Raw genomic sequence first — 21168 nt, forward strand, 5'->3', positions numbered from 1 at the left:
TATCTGTAAGTGATCAAAACTGATCATGGTCAGATCTATAATAGTATTAGTGTCACCTTAGCGCGCCCTCCACCCAAAACGCAGTGTTGGCCCGATCAGGCCTGATCGGTCGCCCACACGTGCGTTCACCCACGCCCGCCCCACCGCAGTGACAAAAAATATTTTTTTTTTTGATCACTGCACATTCATTTTACACGCACTGCGGCGATAAAAAAATCAGTTTTGATATTTTTTTATCAACCGCAGCGGCCTCCGGTACTTCGCTAGCCTCCCCTTTGTAAGACAGGCTTGCTTTTTTTCTTGGGTAGTCTCAGGGAATACCCCTAAATTTAGTAGTCCAAAATGTCAAACAGGGGGTATTCTTCTGAAGAGGCCTACAGGATTCTGACCCAGTCGGATGAGGAGTGGGAACCCTCATCTGACGAATCTAGCGGGTCAGAATATGAACCTGTGGAAAGCAGTGGCTCTCTGACCCAAAGTTCGGACGAGGAGGTTGAGGTCCCTGGCAGCACCAGGCGTACCCGGCCCCGTGTCGCTAGACCACAGGTTATGCAGGATCCGCTTCAAGAGCAGCAGAGTGGGGCTGTCGCTGCCGGATCACGTGGTGAGGCATACACCAGCAGCGCAGCCCTCCCTGGACCTAGTACCAGCACTGCCGTACAACATGGTGACGTGGCGAGCACCAGAAGGGCAGTTGAAGCTGGTACGGTGGCAAGTGCAGTAGTTACCCCGTCGCAGCCACCGCACAGACAGGCCCGTAGAGCCCCTAGAATCCCTGAGGTGCTGGCAAACCCTGATTGGCAGTCACCAACTTCAGCCGCACCATTAGTTCCCCCTTTCACCGCCCAGTCTGGAGTTCGGGTTGAGACGGCTCAAATCGGTTCGGCCCTGGGATTTTTTGAGCTGTTCTTGACTGCGGAGCTCTTGGACTTAGTCGTGGCAGAGACAAACCGGTATGCCACACAATTTATATCCGCCAACCCGGGAAGCTTTTATGCCCAGCCTTTCCGGTGGAAACCAGTCCAAGTTTCCGAACTTAAAATTTTTTTGGGCCTTCTCCTCAACATGGGTCTAACTAAAAAGCATGAATTGCGGTCATATTGGTCCACGAACCTGATTCATCACATGCCCATGTTCTCTGCTGCTATGTCCAGGGCACGATTTGAGGCCATCCTCCGTTTCCTGCATTTTAGCGACAACACCACCTCCCGTCCCAGAGGCCACCCAGCTTTTGACCGGCTCCTCAAAATTCGGCCCCTCATAGACCATTTCAACCAGAAATTTGCAGATTTGTATACCCTCGAGCAAAACATCTGCGTAGACGAGTCCCTAATACATTTTACCAGGCGCCTTGGCTTCAAACAATACATCCCAAGCAAGCTTGCCCGGTATGGGGTCAAATTGTATAAGCTCTGTGAAAGGGCCACAGGCTATACCCACAAATTTCGGATCTATGAGGGAAAAGATCAGACCCTGGAGCCGGTCGGTTGCCCTGACTACCTGGGGAGCAGTGGGAAGACAGTCTGGGACTTGGTGTCACCCTTATTCGGCAAGGGGTACCATCTTTATGTGGACAATTTTTACACAAGTGTGGCCCTCTTTAGGCATTTGTTTCAAGAACGGATTTGCGCCTGTGGCACCGCGCGAACTAGTCGCGTGGGCTTCCCCCAACGGCTTGTAACCACCCGTCTTGCAAGGGGGGAGAGGGCTGCCTTGTGTAACGAAGAACTGCTCGCGGTGAAATGGAGAGACAAGCGTGACGTTTACACGCTCTCCTCCATTCACGCAGACACGACAATCCAAATTGAGCGAGCAACCCGTGTCATTGAAAAGCCCCTCTGTGTCCACGACTATAATGCGCTCATGGGAGGGGTGGACTTCAATGACCAGATGTTGTCTCCGTATTTAGTTTCCCGCAGAACCAGACGCTGGTATAAGGTGGTGTCTGTATATTTAATTCAATTGGCGCTGTATAATAGTTTTGTTCTCTACAGTAAGGCTGGGAGAACACGATCCTTCCTCAAATTCCAGGAAGAGATCATCGAGAACCTCCTTTATCCAGGAGGTTCCGTGGCCCCATCCACCAGTGTAGTTAGCCGTCTACACGAGTGACATTTCCCCAGTGTCGTTCCTGGTACCTCAACCCAACCGTCACCCAGAAAAAGATGTCGTGTCTGTAGCAGGAGTGGAATAAGGCGTGACACCCGCTATTTCTGTCCTGACTGTCCTGACCACCCTGCCCTATGCTTTGGTGAGTGTTTCCGGAAGTACCACACACAGGTACACCTAGCATAGGGATTGCATCTCACAGGACAGGCACACAGGGCTATTAGGGCCCTTTTACTCACAGCTGCTGCAAACCTCTCCTTTCACCTGGGATAAAGTGCATAACGTACTTCGCCACATCTTTGGGCGATTTGCGCTTTGCACATTGTCCCATGGGGAAGGAGAGGTTTGTTCTATAAAAAGGTAAAAAAAAACTAAACAAAAAAAAAAAATACCGGTAAGTAAAAAAGTTAACGTTCAGTTAAAAAAGTTAAAAAAAGTTTAATATGTTCTGTTGAAAAGTTAATAAATTTATTGCGTTGCGGCCTGGTTTTTTCTTTTTTGTTTTTTTTACCTTCCAGGTGGACCAACCGATCGACTAGCTGCAGCACTGATGTGCATTCGGACAGAAGCATTGCGCTGCTGTCAGATTACACGCAAGTCGGTGTATGCGGCGCTGCAAGACAAGATTTCTCCTCTGCAGTAAAAGATACGTTTGCCGAGGCATATGAGCTGTGGAGGTGGCGGTGTTCATATACTTTGGCAAACACTTTGTATATATATAAAAAAAAAAATCCTGGCAATGATTTATTCATCCACATCGATTGATGTGAATGGAGAAATCTGGTTTGCCAGGGCATACGAGCTAAGTGGTTATGGATGTTGGGCGGAGCTCCTATGTCCTGGCAGACGCCTTTCCCCTCCTTTTTCTTTTTTTGGCAGAGATTTTTTCATCCACATTGATCGATGCGAATGAAGAAATCTGTGCCGTTCATTTTTTTCTTTCAGCCCAGAGGCTGAACGGAAAAAAAAAATTTCATTACCTGTATGCTCAATATAAGGAGAATAGCAGAAACTCCTAATGCTGGGCATACATGTAATGATTGCGGAGACCCTCAAATGCCAGGGCAGTACAAACACCCCACAAATAACACCATTTTGGAAAGAAGACACCCCAAGGTATTCGCTGAGGGGCATATTGAGTCCATGAAAGATTGAAATTTTTGTCCCAAGTTAGCGGAAAGGGAGACTTTGTGAGAAAAAAATCAATTTCCGCTAACTTGTGCCAAAATTTTTTTTTTTATATGAACTCGCCATGCTCCTCATTGAATACCTTGGGGTGTCTTCTTTCCAAAATGGGGTCACATGTGGGGTATTTATACTGCCCTGGCATTTTAGGGGCCCCAAAGCGTGAGAAGAAGTCTGGTATCCAAATGTCTAAAAATGCCCTCCTAAAAGGAATTTGGGCACCTTTGCCCACCTAGGCTGCAAAAGTGTCACACATGTGGTATCTCCGTATTCAGGAGAAGTTGGGGTATGTGTTTTGGGGTGTCATTTTACATATACCCATGCTGGGTGAGATAAATATCTTGGTCAAATGCCAACTTTGTATAAAAAAAATGGGAAAAGTTGTCTTTTGCCAAGATATTTCTCTCACCCAGCATGGGTATATGTAAAATGACACCACAAAACACATTCCCCAACTTCTCCTGAATACGGAGATACCACATGTGTGACACTTTTTTGCAGCCTAGGTGGGCAAAGGGGCCCATATTCCAAAGAGCACCTTTCGGATTTCACTGGTCATTTTTTACAGAATTTGATTTCAAACTCCTTACCACACATTTGGGCCCCTAGAATGCCAGGGCAGTATAACTACACCACAAGTGACCCCATTTTGGAAAGAAGACACCCCAAGGTATTCCGTGAGGGGCATGGCGAGTTCCTAGAATTTTTTATTTTTGGTCACAAGTTAGTGGAAAATGATGATTTTTTTTATTTTTTTTTTTTCATACAAAGTCTCATATTCCACTAACTTGTGACAAAAAATAAAAACTTCCATGAACTCACTATGCCCATCAGCGAATACCTTGGGGTCTCTTCTTTCCAAAATGGGGTCACTTGTGGGGTAGTTATACTGCCCTGGCATTCTGTGGGCCCAAATGTGTGGTAAGGAGTTTGAAATCAAATTCTGTAAAAAATGACCAGTGAAATCCGAAAGGTGCTCTTTGGAATATGGGCCCCTTTGCCCACCTAGGCTGCAAAAAAAGTGTCACACATCTGGTATCTCCGTATTTAGGAGAAGTTGGGGAATGTGTTTTGGGGTGTCATTTTACATATACCCATGCTGGGTGAGAGAAATATCTTGGCAAAAGACAACTTTTCCCATTTTTTTATACAAAACACATTCCCCAACTTCTCCTGAATACAGAGATACCAGATGTGTGACACTTTTTTGCAGCCTAGGTGGGCAAAGGGGCCCATATTCCAAAGAGCACCTTTCGGATTTCACTGGTCATTTTTTACAGAATTTGATTTCAAACTCCTTACCACACATTTGGGCCCCTAGAATGCCAGGGCAGTATAACTACCCCACAAGTGACCCCATTTTGGAAAGAAGAGACCCCAAGGTATTTAGTGATGGGCATAGTGAGTTCATAGAACTTTTTATTTTTTGTCACAAGTTAGTGGAATATGAGACTTTGTAAGAAGAAATAAATAAAAAAATAATCATTTTCCGCTAACTTGTGACAAAAAATAAAAAGTTCTATGAACTCACTATGCCCATCAGCGAATACCTTAGGGTGTCTACTTTCCGAAATGGGGTCATTTGTGGGGTGTTTGTACTGTCTGGGCATTGTAGAACCTCAGGAAACATGACAGGTGCTCAGAAAGTCAGAGCTGCTTCAAAAAGCGGAAATTCACATTTTTGTACCATAGTTTGTAAACGCTATAACTTTTACCCAAACCATTTTTTTTTTTACCCAAACATTTTTTTTTTTTTATCAAAGACATGTAGAACAATAAATTTAGAGCAAAATTTATATATGGATCTCGTTTTTTTTTTGCAAAATTTTACAACTGAAAGTGAAAAATGTCATTTTTTTGCAAAAAAATCGTTAAATTTCGATTAATAACAAAAAAAGTAAAAATGTCAGCAGCAATAAAATACAACCAAATTAAAGCTCTATTAGTGAGAAGAAAAGGAGGTAAAATTCATTTGGGTGGTAAGTTGCATGACCGAGCAATAAACGGTGAAAGTAGTGTAGGTCAGAAGTGTAAAAAGTGGCCTGGTCTTTCAGGGTGTTTAAGCACTGGGGGCTGAGGTGGTTAAAAGGTGCCGTGCGGCTTTTAACAATAAAGGACTATACAGTGCGGTCTCCATTATGAAATGAAAGGCAGCTTCGGGCTAATTGGCATGGCTGCAACCCGCCCACAGCATGGCTGCTCCGTGTGGCCATACCCTAAGACCAGGGGTGCACAATGTTTTCTGGGAGGGGGCCACATTGTCAGACTGAAGGAATAACAAGGGCCGAAAATAAAAGTTAAAGGGGTATTAACAAGTGAAATACTGTATTTATTGCATATTGTACACACAGTTATATATCATAAATGTCTAGTTATACCTCCAGGACTCCCATCTAATGGGAGAATACATGGAAAATGCATGTGAGCAGCCACAAGACATAGGCATACGTGTCTGTTACCAGATGGTTGGGGGCCGCACAGAATGGTATCAAGGGCCGCATGTGGCCCCCGGGCCGCAGGTTGTGCACCCCTGCCTAAGACGGAGTAGTCTAGGTATACCCGATTTATAGCGATTCTTGACAAATTTATTTTCAACTAATCAAATTTCTTGGCTATCTTTGGCGAAGTTGCTGAATCAAATTTCTCAAAACTTTGCTAATGTCTAGTCAGAATACATTTGCAAGCATGTTCAGGCAGGTGTGGTCTCTAAATTTGGAAAAAAATATATATTGTTGGTCCTTCAATAACTATATTTGACACCTACAACCCGGACAAAAGAAGCATAGACAATCCTTACTAGGTGTGCTAATCAAGACCTACACCTACAACACCCGCATTTCCACTAGCAAGACAAGTGCGTCTATACCATGTTAAAAACAATTAAAAACATATGTGACAAAGGAGGGAGATCAAGCTCAAAATCAAGAGGGGACACAGCTTTTTTTTTTTGGCGTGGTTTCCGCACGGACCCCGATGCAAACCTTGGTGGGTATCTGCTCATTGATAAGCCATATTGAATAAAGCTAAATCTGCAAGAGGACTACTGTTCAAAATGAAAAACCGCAGCAAAAACCGTAAGGTCAGCTTCAGATTTCTGTGGCAGATTTTTCCTGTGGGAAATACTCTGTGTGAACATAACCCTAAAGGATAGATACACAAAATCAGAGTCAGTAATTTAATAAAAAAAAAAAAATCTGAAAAAAGTTTCATATTGCGTAGCCATCGTGATCTATTTCTGTTATTCTAAACCATTTCTGCTCGCATGCTTCAGATCCTGCCTCTTCACCAAATATTTTTATTGCACACAGCTCTGCTGCTAAATCTTTCAGTGCACACAATGTACAGCGAATGAGGACGTGAAACAAAGCAGATATGTCTAGTTAATATTTTAGCTAATCCAGACACTAAAATGCAGTCTAATATTTTTTCAAAAATCTATATTACCTTTTAAATGCTGCGTTCACACAGCTCGCTCTGCATAGCTTTAACCTCCTCCCAGGACTGGAGGGGTTAAATATGCAAGAGACATGCCAACCCCGCCAGTGTAAAGGACAAGTGGCTCCTCAGTCAAGCAATCAGAATCTTTATTTTGCTATGGCTGCCTATAAATCCTGAGAAGAGCGGTAAACACACATACAGTAGACTAAACAATCACTAAATAGTGGCCGCTGCTCACTCTCCCACTCATACATACCAAGTGAGTCTGTGGGAAAATAAAGCCTCTCCTGCTAAGGAACTCAAGTCAAGTTTTCTGAAAATAACCTAGATCTGACAAGCCAGTAGGAGGACCTGGATGGTTTCAAGACACAGTTTTCAACTTACCCAAAATCCCCGACTAATATTTTTTTTTAAACAAACCCTCACTTCGCATGTTTGGCCAAACGACTTCATAATGAATCAAATTAATTATGGTGAGTGGATAAGCATGGGACAGGAGAGGGACAAGTCCAGATGTCAGACAGAAAAATTTGTGCTGAGCAAACGCAGAAAAGAGCTTGCTGTGTGATTAGAGGACAAATGACCTGGACATGCTTCTTTTATTTGCCCTTAGAAAAATAAGGAAGAGAGATAGGCGGCATCCAGACAGCCTTAGATAATTAACATTTATGTGCCCCTGTACTCCATCCAAAACCATGCAGTTCTGTCCTGCACATCATCAAGAGCGTTTAGAAAAAAAAAAAAAGTTATATGTTCCATGACAAAAAAAAAATATATCGAATCGGCTGTTTCTTCCACAGAGCTAGGAGCACAGACCAAACTTTTATCACTTGTTCATCTTGGACCCATCCTATAAGCAACTTTATGGGCTCACGCTCGTTAATATGACTGCATTTGAACACGATAGGCAGGACAACCTGACAAAAACTCTGGGAAAAATGTTTTCGTACTTTTACTTTCATCGTTAATTTGGGAACAGGTACAGTAAATCTTTGCATACACCAAGTGATAAACCTTAGGACTGATGGAAGTCTCCTCCAACCCTACTGAGATACACCTCCATATAAGGCCTCATGCACACGACTGTGGTGTGTTTTGCCATCCGCAAATCGCAGATCCGCAAAACACGGATGGCCTTCAATATAAATGCCTATTCTTGTCCGCAAAGCGCGGACAAGAATAGGACATATTTTTTAGCGGGGCCACGGAACGGAGCAACGGATGCGGACAACACACGGAGTGCTGTCCGAATGTTTTGCGGCCCCATTGAAGTGAATGGCGGCTCGGATGCGGACCAAAACAACGGCCGTGTGCATGAGGCCTAAGTCAATAAGCTGTTCACTTATTTTTCTTTATGTATGGGAACATGCTGTAGAGCAAACTTGTTCACAGCTCAGAGCAACAGCTCAGGCTAATCATGCAATGAAATACAACAGAGAGTATGTAGCAGGATATATTTTTTAATTTTAAAAGGGGTTGGCCCACAAACAATATTTATCACCTAACCACAGGACAGTTTCAACCACTGGGAGCCCCACCGATGCACGACCATTGCTTCATTCACTTCTACAGGGCCGTCAGAAATAGCTGAGTGGAGTACTCAGCAGTACCATAGAAATGAGTGGTGGTCACACATGCACATTATTGCACAATTCAGATCGTGGATTCGCGAAACCCTGCTCTTTTAAATTACATGGGGTTTCCAGTTGTTGGACCCCATGCAATCATACTAGGTGCATAATACCATACCACCTATGCCGTGCATAGGTGGTAAAAACGGTTTGTGAGCCAGCCCCTTTTAAGACAAGTTTATTCACCGTGTTTGCCTCTTGACATTTGGTCAGTCATAACTAAGCTGCATGATATATGAATTCGTTTTTTTGGTGGGTGAAAAAAGCTGTAGCTCGTTTTCTCCATTCTGCAATGAAAATGGTAAGAAGGAAAAAAAAAAAAAAAAGAAAGAAAGAAAAACAGACATCCAACTTACCCAGTGAAGGAAAGCCACTTGTAACTTTTGCCCATTATTAGGGAGGATAGCAAGAGATAGACCCCTACTTTCTATGCTAGAGCAATACTGTTTGCTTGAGGACTTTGCAGACGAGGTAAGTTCTGGCTATTTTCCCCTCATGTCTTGGTTACATAGATCACATATATGAATGTATATCCACAGCTGTATATGCTGGAAAACTTTAGATGTAAAAATCCAAGTTTCATTAACACCTTTGACACATTCTGGTGTGATTAACATTAAATCCATACAAAACACAGGCTACAGCTAAGAAGAAAAAAACTGCTGGAGTGATGGTAATAAGTCAAGATTTATTATTTTTTTAATGAAGAAAATGCAGAGAGAGATCTCTCAAACCACAAAGAAGGCGGCTTTTCCAAATGTTTACTCTATAGGCTAAGTCGTACAATAATTCACTAAACGGACCTAGCACAGGCACAAGTTAGTAATGGAAATCATTACTCACTCCTCGCTGGCAGTGGGCACCCGCACAGGCCAGCCTTCCGAGCCTCTTACCAGTTGGGCTTTGTCATCCACATTTACTAACAATAAAATAAAAATTCCAACCTCTAATTTGCATTATGGTTAATATAAAAGAAAGGCTTGTGTGTAACAAATGGCTGGCACCGGCAACGGTCCAAGAATGGTAAGGACTACTCGCAGGATACACTGTTTGAAGAAAGCATTTTCTTACTGGCAGAAATAGATGTGTGAAAGCACATGTGCCAGACGGAAGAGTGCTGCGATTTCTAACAAGAGGGATATAGAATCATCAAACAATCCCAGCTACCTCTGAATATCACCCTCCGATCTACTGTCACGGGCCAGTAAAATACAGTGTGTTGGCTAAAGAACCCGCACTACAGTCTGAAAGCAGCGTTTGTCCTAAAAAAAACAGGGTTGTCTACACAACTGCACAATGCACCAGTATGTGAGGTCTGAACAAAGACCCTCATGTTCATTAACCCATTGTCTAATATGTTTTGAGATCCTGTCAGGGTGAGTTCACATGTTGTTTCCATGCTGCTTTTTAAAGATGAAGAAGTCTCCAGGCTTCTCTCTTCTTTTCGACCCACGACCTCTCTTCTGGTATCTTTCTGTCCTTTTTCAAACATTCTGTTATAACCCCACAACTTAAAAAAAATCTCTCTTGACCCGACCTGTGCTGCCAACTACCGACCTGTTTCTAACCTCCCCTTCATCGCTAAACTCCTTGAATGTCTCATCTACTCTCGCTCAATAAGCTATCTCTCTGCAAACTCTCTTCTTGACCCCTTACAATCTGCTTTTCGCCCTCTCCACTCTACAGAAACTAGTGTCTAACAATCTCCTGACAACAAAAAGAAATGGCGATTATTCTCTACTGATTCTTCTGGATCTCTCCTCACCATGCAACACTCAATTAGCCTTAAGGGCACCGCTCGCTCCTGGTTCTCTTCCTATCTCTCTGGCCGCTCCTTTAGTGGCTCTACTTCTCCTCTTCCTGTTGGCGTTCCTCAGGGTTCAGTCCCAGGTCCTCTACTCTTCCCCCTCTACACAGCCCCCAGCGGACTTAATTTCCGTATACCACCCTACTCGTGCTCTCCGTTCTGTTAGTGACCTAAGATTAAAATCCCACATAATTCGTACCGCTCACTAATACCTTAAATACTTTTTTCAAACTGCACCTAGTCTCTGGAATGCTCTGCCCCGGAATATCAGGTCAATTCCCAACTTCCCTACCTTCAAACATGCCTTAAAAATACATCTTTTCAGGCTTCCTAAAATTACTGTTCCCCAAGTAACCCCCCCCCCCCCCCCCCCCCAACTCCTCAGACCGGAACTCTATCTTCTAACAGTCCCACAACCCAAGCAGATTGGCCTACAACACTGCTTTCAGTACAATGGCTTGACTACAACATATGACAACCAACTACCTTTTGTGTCATTCCCACTTCATTATAGATTGTAAGCTATTGCAAGCAGTGCCCTCAATCCTAGTGTTTCAGTTGTATATTAGTCAGTTACGTGGTGATGTCTTTTATTTTGTACATGAACCCTCTGCATTTGTAAAACGCTGCAGAATATGGTGGCACTATATAAATATTATTATAAAAATGCATGTGGTTTTACCATGACTGCTTTTAACAAATGAAGCATGTTAAATGGGTATTCCAGTTATAACAAGATAGTTAACTCCTATCCTGTGGATAGGGGCTATCAGATTGGTAGGCGTTCTACAGCTGGGACCCCCACCAATCAAGAATGGGGGTCCAGTACCCTGTGGAGCAGTCCCTGAAATGGTCGTTAGGGTGGTTAGAAACATGCGCAGCAGCTCCATTCATTTCTATGGGAGCACCGGAGATAGCTATTTTTTTCAGCAGGATCGAACATTTTAAACCCTGGTAGGGTTGATCCTGCTGTATAAAATGATACCTGTCTTGTGAAAATTGGTTGACGAGTTCCTGAGGAAAAAAAAAAAATTTATGCAAATGAGGGTGTCAGTGCACAGAAAGGCAGGGCCAGAACAGAAGAGCTGAGGGGCTAGGCCCCACCCCTCAATGCACAGAAGTCCGAATTTACATACGTAAATGTATTATTTTTTTTTATGAATACCACAACAGAGTTTCACAATACAGAATATCATTTTAAATCAGCAGGAGCAACCCTACCACACAATGTGCCTGGTTTGTTAAAGTTCTGCTGACTGAGATGCTCTTTAAAGGGGCTCACCGAGAATTAAGAAAATGAAAATAGTTCTATATTACTTTACTGTAAATACAGTCCCAAAATATTCCTTTCATTAGTTATAATGGCTTGTTTTTGCAAGGGAGCAATCAGGAAAAATAAAATGGCCGCTGTCCTATTAACTACACACAAAACCTGTCCTAATCACACAGGAGGACAAGTTACTTCACAACACTGAGCTAAAGAGCTGCCTCATCCTCCTCTCCTACTTGTCAGGGATTATGACCCTGAATACAGCCGATAAGATCTGCAGCTGAATCTCTGTAGGAATGGAGTTCATGAGGAGACATGAAGTACAGAGAGGATGGACAGGACAGACTGTGGTAATGTGGGACCGGGGTAATGGACACTGCATACAAATGCTGCTGCTCATTATCCACACCCGACCCTCCTCTCTGTACTTCATGTCTCCCCATGAACTCCATTCCTACAGAAATTCAGCAGAAAATCATATTAAACTGTATTCAGAGCAGACAAGCAGAGCAGAGAGGCGCATAAGACAGCTCTTTACCTCAGTGCAGTAACTTGTCCTGCTATGTGATTAGGACAGGTTCTGTGTGCACCAATAGGACGGTGGCCATTTCTCGCAATGATTGCTCCCTAGACAAAACAAGCCATTATAACTAATGAAAAGTATTTTGGAATTTATTTATAATAAAGTAATATTTAAAGGCATTTTTTTAAATTAGTGCATTGCACTCATTATAAGCTAAAAATTATTTTTTCAATTGGTCTTTATTAAAAGTATGGAGCCCTTTTTTCTGTACATAGCTGAGACTCTTTAGTACAGGGATGGCCAACCTGCGGCTCTCCAGCTGTTGTAAAACTACAATTCCCATTCCCACTGAAGGCAGATGTAAGGGCTTTCATTACATAGAAACATAGAAACATAGAATGTGTCGGCAGATAAGAACCATTTGGCCCATCCAGTCTGCCCAATATACTAAATACTATGGATAGCCCCTGGCCCTATCTTATATGAAGGATGGCCTTATGCCTATCCCATGCATGCTTAAACTCCTCCACTGTATTTGCAGCTACCACTTCTGCAGGAAGGCTATTCCATGCATCCACTACTCTCTCAGTAAAGTAATACTTCCTGATATTACTTTTAAACCTTTGCCCCTCTAATTTAAAACTATGTCCTCTTGTAGCAGTTTTTCTTCTTTTAAATATTCTCTCCTCTTTTACCTTGTTGATTCCCTTTATGTATTTAAAAGTTTCTATCATATCCCCTCTGTCTCGTCTTTCTTCCAAGCTATACATGTTAAGGTCCTTTAATCTTTCCTGGTAAGTTTTATCCTGCAATCCATGTACCAGTTTAGTAGCTCTTCTCTGAACTCTCTCCAAAGTTTCAATATCCTTCTGGAGATATGGTCTCCAGTACTGAGCACAATACTCCAAATGAGGTCTCACTAGTGCTCTGTAGAGCTGCATGAGCACCTCCCTCTTTCTACTGGTAATTCCTCTCCCTATACACCCAAGCATTCTGCTAGCATTTCCTGCTGCTCTATGACATTGTCTGCCTACCTTTAAGTCTTCTGAAATAATGACCCCTAAATCCCTTTCCTCAGATACTGAGGTTAGGACTGTATCACTGATTTTATATTCTGCTCTTGGGTTTTTACGTCCCAGGTGCATTATCTTGCACTTATCAACATTAAATTTTAGTTGCCATATTTTTGACCATTCCTCTAGTTTTCCTAAGTCCTTTTCCATTTGGTGTATCCCTCCAGGAACATCAACCCTGTTACAAATCTTTGTGTCATCAGCAAAAAGACACACCTTACCATCGAGGCCTTCTGCAATTTCGCTGATAAAGATATTAAACAATATGGGTCCCAGAACAGATCCCTGAGGTACCCCACTGGTAACAAGACCTTGGTCTGAATATACTCCATTGACTACAACCCTCTGTTGCCTGTCCCTCAGCCACTGCCTAATCCATTCAACAATATGGGAGTCCAAGCCCAAAGACTGCACTTTATTTATAAGCTTTCTATGTGGGACAGTATCAAAAGCCTTACTAAAGTCTAGATAAGCGATGTCTACTGCACCTCATCCATCTATTATTTTAGTCACCCAATCGAAAAAATCAATAAGATTAGTTTGACATGATCTCCCTGAAGTAAACCCATGCTGTTTTTCATCTTTCAATCCATGGGATTTTAGATGTTCCACAATCCTCTCCTTAAGTATGGTTTCCATTAATTTCCCCACTATTGATGTCAGGCTTACTGGCCTATAGTTGCCCGATTCCTCCCTACTACCTTTCTTGTGAATGGGCACAACATTTGCTAATTTCCAATCTTCTGGGACGACTCCTGTTGCCAGCGATTGGTTAAATAAATCTGTTAATGGTTTTGCTAGTTCAACGCTGAGCTCTTTTAATAGCTTTGGGTGTATCCCATCAGGCCCCTGTGACTTATTTGTATTAATTTTAGACAGCTGACTTAGAACCTCTTCCTCTGTAAAGACACATGCATCAAAAGATTCATTAGTCTTCTTTCCTAACTGAGGTCCCTCTCCTTCATTTTCCTTTGTAAAAACTGAACAGAAATATTCATTGAGGCAGTCAGCTAGTTCTTTATCTTCTTCTATATACCTTCCTTCTTTTGTTTTTAATTTGGTAATTCCTTGTTTTAGTTTCCTTTTTTCATTTATGTATCTGAAGAATGCCTTCTGCCCTTTTTTCCCTGACTGAGCTAATTTCTCTTCTGCCTGTGCTTTGGAAGCTCTTATAACTTGTTTGGCCTCTCTCTGCCTAATCTTATAAATTTGTCTGTCATCCTCGTTTTGTTTTTCTTTATAATTCCTAAATGCTATCTTTTTGTTTTTAATGATTTTGGCCACTTCTGCTGAGTACCACAGTGGTCTCTTCCTTTTTTTGCTTTTACTGACAAGCCTAATGCAATTTTCTGTTGCCTTCAATAGTGCCACTTTTAAGTAGTCCCATTTCTCCTGGACTCCAATGAAACTGTTCCAGTCTGATAGGGACTTGTATACCACTAATCTAATTTTAGAAAAGTCTGTTTTTCTAAAATCTAAAACTTTTGTTTTTGTGTGGTGTGACTCAGTCACTGTACTTATAGTAAACCACACTGACTGGTGATCACTAGATCCCAAGCTTTCCCCTACAGTAATATCAGATACCAAATTCCCATTTGTGAATACTAAATCTAAAATGGCCTCCTTCCGGGTTGGCTCCTCCACTACTTGCTGTAGAGATAATCCCAGTAGGGAATTTAGAATATCTGTACTCCTGGCAGAACTAGCTATTTTGGTTTTCCAGTTTACATCAGGAAGATTGAAGTCTCCCATAATGATAACTTCCCCCTTCAATGTCATTTTAGCTATTTCCTCAACTAGTAGATCATCTAATTCTTTGACTTGGCTAGGTGGTCTATATATCACACCTACACGAGTTACCTTATGATTATCAAGCTGCACGGTAACCCAAACTGACTCTAAATTGTTCTCGCTAACTTGTATCAAATTAGATTTTATGTTATCTTTCACATACAGGGCCACCCCTCCCCCTTTCTTGCCTTCTCTGTCTTTCCTGTATAGAGAGAACCCTGGTATTGATATATCCCAGTCATTACTCCCCTTGAACCACGTCTCAGTAACAGCCACTACATCTATATTCTCAGATGCCATTATAACCTCAAGTTCATTGATCTTATTCCCTAGACTGCGAGCATTTGTAGACAAGACTCTGAGCTTGTCATTCCTTAACCTTTGTGCTACTGGCCTCTTCTGGCATTGTCCCGGGGGGCAGTTGGACTGCTGGATTATCACTCTTTTGCCCCCCTTTCCTAGTTTAAATGCTTCTTAGCAAATACCTGGAACTGTTCACCGAGGACATTCGTTCCTTTGAGAGAAAGATGCCCACGGTTGCTGTGTACAGACATCTGCACCCTGCAATCTTATTCACGGTGCTGCCAATGTCTGACAGCAGGAGCTCCCATCATCTAAAAACACTTATATTCCACAGTCGCTATTGAGTTCAGCATCTAAGGCTCCATTCACACGTCCGCAATGTGTTTTGAGGATACACGGAGACACGGATCCGCAAAACATGGAAAGCGGCAATGTGTGTTCCGCATTTTGCGGACCGCACATTGCCGACATAATAGAATATGCCTGTTCTTGTCTGCAATTGCGGACAAGAATAGGACAGGTTATATTTTTTTGCGGAAACGGAAGCACGGATGCGGAAGTGCGGATCCGCAAATGTGGATGCGGACAGCACATTCCGTCCCCATAGAGAATGAATGGGTCCGCACCCTTTCCGCAAAATTGTGTGCGGACGTGTGAATGGAGCCTAAGGGGTTAAATGGCCGGTATTGGCGATTCTCACAATCCAGGCTATTAGAGCAGGAGCCCGGCTGTCATGAAAGTGCCTGCTCTTTGCTACACAGGAGACCTGTGTAGTGCTTAGTGTAGGCTGATGTAAAAAGGTGGCAGCCTAGCCTAAGGCTCTATAGTGACCTCCATAAAAAAGGCATATTGGTGGTTACTAAGGAGTTAATGTATTTTTAGGAGGAAGAATGGAAAATTGCAATTTTGCCATAGTTTTTCGGGATCTTTTTACGCTTGGTGTGGTATAAATATTATGGTCATTGTGATTATGGTGACTATACATATAAATATTTATCATCTTAACATTAAATGAAAAGTGTTTTTTTACTTTGGGCAGTTTTTACCGTATATATTTACAGTATGTTCAACATCCTTGTAAAGATTTCCACGTAAGAAGACTCACCTGTTTTATTCTCGCCAGCTCCTTTAATGCTCTTCCCCACTGCTGCTTATAGTGCAGCTTAGATTTTGTTGTAGATTCTAACTTCCTTTCAAGCTCAACCTATTAAGGATAAAATGTAAAAAATTAACAACATATTAACTGACTATAAAGCATAATATTTAGTACACTGTGGGGGAGAGTTAACAAACTGGTGTAGAGTATAACTGGCGTAGTTGCCCAAAACAACCAAACAGATTCCACATTTTAGTTTTCAATGGAGCTGTGAAGAATGAAAGGTGATATCTGATTGGCTGCTATGGGCAACTAAGCCACTTCTACTTTACACCAGTTTTATAAATCTCCCCCTGTATGTTTTCAAGTGAATTTCAAAAGAAAAATGACCACAATTACCAAAGTAGCTTGATGATCTCGTTATCACCATGAGGGGGGGGGGGGGGGATTTATTAATTGCGGTAAACAGTGAGAAGGCCGCGCCGCTGCTGGAGCGCCGCTGCCTTCTCAAACAGCTGATCGGCGGGGGTCCTGGGTGTCAGACCCCCGCCGATCAGAAGTTGATGATCTATCCAGAGGATAGATCATCAGTTAAAGGGAACCTGTCACCGGGATTTTGTGTATAGAGCTGAGGACATGGGTTGCTAGATGGCCGCTAGCACATCCGCAATACCCAGTCCCCATAGCTCTGTGTGCTTTTATTGTGTAAAAAAACCGATTTGATACATATGCAAATTAACCTGAGATGAGTCCTGTACGTGAGATGAGTCAGAGACAGGACTCGTCTCAGGTTAATTTGCATATGTATCAAATTGTTTTTTTTACACAATAAAAGCACACAGAGCTATCAGGACTGGGTATTGCGGATGTGCTAGCGGCCATCTAGCAACCCATGTCCTCAGCTCTATACACAAAATCCTGGTGACAGGTTCCCTTTAAAACAAAGTGCAGACCCCTTTAATTTACAAGTTTTCGGAAATGGACCGAATTGGGCCAAATTTATCAAACTAGCACGCAGAAGTCACAATAACACCTGTACAAGTGTCAGACGCCTGTACAGGAAGTTTTACTCCCTAAAAAATGTCTAATGCGCATGAATCAGCACGATAATTTCACTGCCATTCATGAGCGCTGTGAACGGCACAGGCAGCACAATACCACTGGTGCCTGAAAGGTCCAATAACAGAGCTCCGTACAGTACAGAGCTTTGTTATTAGGGAGGAGGCTGCTGATTTGCCAGTATAAGCAGTCTGCCGTGCCATTGGCTGCCCCTTTCACCCCACCCATTCTCCCGCGCTGAACTCAGCAGCAGCTTCCTTTTCAGTTATTATGAAAACGGGGAGCTCGCCATTGCCGGCTGTGGATGAAGTGCCAGGGACAGCATTTGCTGAGCAAAGACCATGTGCCCAGGTGATGTGACACCAGAAGTCCCAGCGTGCCGTACAGGTTTCTATCTGCTGCTTGGAGCTCAACGTGGAGGTTTATGAATGAAAAAACTAATAACCAAGAGGCTAAACAAAACCCTGTTTCTGACCCTTATGTTAAAACATAACTTTCATTTGATTCCTCTAATACCTAAAAGGAAAAAAAAGAATTTTAAAAACCTGCTGTTTCTCTAGATGACCTTATGTTGATAGTAGTGTTAATAGAGTCTCAAGGGTCTATAAAAGCAGGTATCCTACTTTTTAGACCTTTCAGACTCTATTAACACTACTATCAACATAAGGTCATCTAGAGAAACAGCAAGGTCAGAAACAGGGTTTTGTTTAGCCTCTTTGCTATTAGTTTTTCCATATATGTACCCTGGACCACTGAGAGGTCTATTTTCCCATATGGTTTATGTATGAAGCGCACTGTCCAGAGATCACAGAGGGGACTATATGGTACACTATACTTTGCAACAGTCCAATATACTGTGTATAAGACTGTCCTATAACGGCCTCCTGTGCATTCGTCCCAGACCCCACCTAGTGCCACCATGCCACCCACTGCTCCCTGCCACAACCACCAGACGTCCCTGTTCAATTCTTATTACATTGTGTTTTGCACAGTCTACCGCTCCGATCCCTACGTGATAGATTTGGTTCTTCAAGAAAGGTAGGGATTCAGTCTTCTGAAATAGGAATTTAAAATGGTCAACATTTGCTATTTCTGCATGGAAGACATAGAGGAGACTGGTAATGGTTTCCCTGCAGAAATAGCAACCCCTTGATGTTATGTAGACCTACGTATTTATATATATATATATGAATAACTGCAATTTTCATACTCCTCCTCGGCTACAAATACTCCTCAAAAATGGTAAGAGAAGTATTTTTACTCTTCCGGAAATAATGTAGTGCGACCTCTGCTGGCATGCACGACATAATAAATCTGATGCAACTCTCGTATTTTGTGCCAAAAGGAGTAAATCTCCCCTAAGTATTATGCAGAATGTTGTATTTGCAGTACACTTTAACCCCTTGTGTCATCCAGATGTCGGTAAGAACAGTAGTTGTAATCAAGTGAGGAACCCAGAAAAGTGCAGTTAGATTGTCCATGCCTTGTTGCATGGCTTGACATTTGGCAGCCTTCCATAGGAAGTGACATCCCACCACTATCTCAGTTGTCACCTCTGTTATCTTATGTTAACCAGCAAAACTGTGTAAAACTAACTTTTAGTTTTACAATTTTCAAGATACCCCTTTATAGGACAGGAGATTATACCATTTGCTAATATACATGTATTTTCAATTCGGCATACATACCTTTCTTATGTCAGGCGGTTGACTCCTATATGCAGTAGAATGGTAAAGCCCATGTATCAGTTCTGTGTAATGTATCCATAGCTTAAAAGGGGTTGGCCACTTTCTGATTACTGTTGACCAATCTGTTTGTAAGATGTCTATATGGCACTTCCTAATCTAGCCTTCTTTGAAATTCTGTGCCATTTTCGGTATTTTTTAAGATATCTTCCCTTGTTGCCAAATCTTTCGTGCTGTCCACAGAGAGATTCTGTCCATAAAATGGCTGCTAATGGAGGGTCATGTGACCAGGCAAACCACCTCAATGGGATGTCCTCCTCGTCTGCACCTGCTATCTGCTCTGGGGAGTTTAGTGGAGATGCAGTGTGTTTGAACAAAGAAAACACCATATGAAGGTGATGTGTCCGGTCACATGACCCTCCATCAGCAGTCATCTTATGGACAGGACCTCTATGTCGACAGCCCAGAAGATTTACCTAACAAGGGGACAAGGCTTATTAAAACTAGAAAACGGCACAGAATATCAACAATGGCTATACTAGTAATTGCGATATAGTTATCTTGCATACACATCGGTCACAAGTAGCCAGAAAGTGGCCAGTCCTTTTAACTGAAACATGGCATCAGTCTGTGTGGCACTCATCATATGACCCCCGACATCCAGTAAGCAGCGGTTACATGACACACATGAGCTAGGTTGGCACACAGGACATACTAAATAAAACTAGTGTTAGAAAAATTATTTTATTGTGGCTATTCCAGTAACTGTGTGCATTTACAGGGCTGCCTGCCTCTAGGTTATGTTGTAAAATGGCTGCCTTTCTCCAAGTGATGTTGTCATGTTAATAAAGTTTAGTGTTAAACAACAACACGCGTTTCTACAGACAGACATGATGTTGATATGCTGCTGCAGGTAGCAGTACTGTATAGGACTAAGTTTTAAATGAAGTTTTTACATTCAAACATACAAACTTATGTTTAAAGAATTTGTGGTGATGTTTAGGAGGTTAGCACATTTATTCTGAACAAATCAGATTTTACCCCAATTTTGTAAAAGTTCGAGGCAGATCAGAATTTTTGGCGATTTAATTCAGGTGAAAGAGAGCAAGTCCTAGGAGACATCAGAATGTCCTTTTAAACACAATCTAAGTCTACCAACCGTTCTACACACTTTTGTAATCAAGGGGGCATGGCCTAAATGTACCTCTGTGCGCCACAATTTTGGCACATTTTTGGAATAAAACTACGGCAACTTCTAGGTGGGGTAAAATAAGCCTAGTTTTTAAAATTTTTTGGGGATGGACAGATTCAAGACACTCCACAGGATTTACGATACTCTAAAATTGTAAAGGTCTATGTGCCAAAATAGTAAATGTGTAATATTAAGATGAATACACATAATCTTAGACAGTGTAAAGTGCGGAACTATTAGTAAATCTGCCCCAGTAAATATATCGTTGCTCATTTTTACATGGCCTATTATAAACTCAATTGGGAACGAATGATTGTTGCTAGGATCATTTGTTCCCCATACAGTTTTCATTTCGTCAGCATCCTCTTCGTTTTACACGGGGTGATATGATGCCGATAAAAGATCATTCTTATTCAGAATTCAGCTGACAAACAAACAAACTTGTTTGCTGGTTGATCGTCAAGCCCTTGGCACAGCCAATGATCTGGAACGAGCATTTCTTTTGGTTGATCTACAGCCCTTGAGAAAGGCCTCTAACTAAGAAAGGCGAGTCCTAAAATGAAGGCCCTAAACAACAACAGGGCTCGGTCTGTGATAAGGCTTTCCTCAATATCTCAAACAAAAGTCCAGTATAAATAAGGGTCATAGGCACATGGGGTCATAAAGCAGTTCTGCATCAAGCAATTCTTCTCTTCTATCACAGGTTGTGGCCCTTTCTGTAATCCTGTGCCTCATCTGCCGACAGCTCGTAGGCCTGCTTAGGCATTTTCAGCCACTCTTAAGCATTTGGTTGGAGGGGGGTGTAGATAGAGGGGGGTACGGAGTCTGAATCAAAATGCTTATTTTTACTTGCCATTGCTGATCTGTTATAACTGAATTCCAGCCAACCTGGCCTTGTTTTAGGAATGTACTTTCTCAGTCTCAAACAGAGAAACAAGTTGGCTAAAACACTCAGCAGACAAAGTTTTACTCTTTATTTTAATAAAATGATAGCAAGTTAAAAGAA

The 21168-nt window shown here is 42.3% G+C and overlaps 1 protein-coding gene across 2 annotated transcripts in view; it reads right to left on the reverse strand.

The window, feature by feature from the left end:
- Positions 1-21168, reverse strand: part of CEP120 (centrosomal protein 120) — a 128806-nt gene that overhangs the window by 11835 nt on the left and 95803 nt on the right. For both annotated transcript variants that reach the window (XM_040415955.1, XM_040415954.1), the window contains exon 18: positions 16236-16334. In XM_040415955.1, the coding sequence (XP_040271889.1) occupies positions 16236-16334 (99 nt within the window). The remainder of the gene's footprint in view (positions 1-16235; positions 16335-21168) is intronic.

Source organism: Bufo bufo, chromosome 2, assembly GCF_905171765.1.
Source record: "Bufo bufo chromosome 2, aBufBuf1.1, whole genome shotgun sequence".
Taxonomy (NCBI): domain Eukaryota; kingdom Metazoa; phylum Chordata; class Amphibia; order Anura; family Bufonidae; genus Bufo; species Bufo bufo.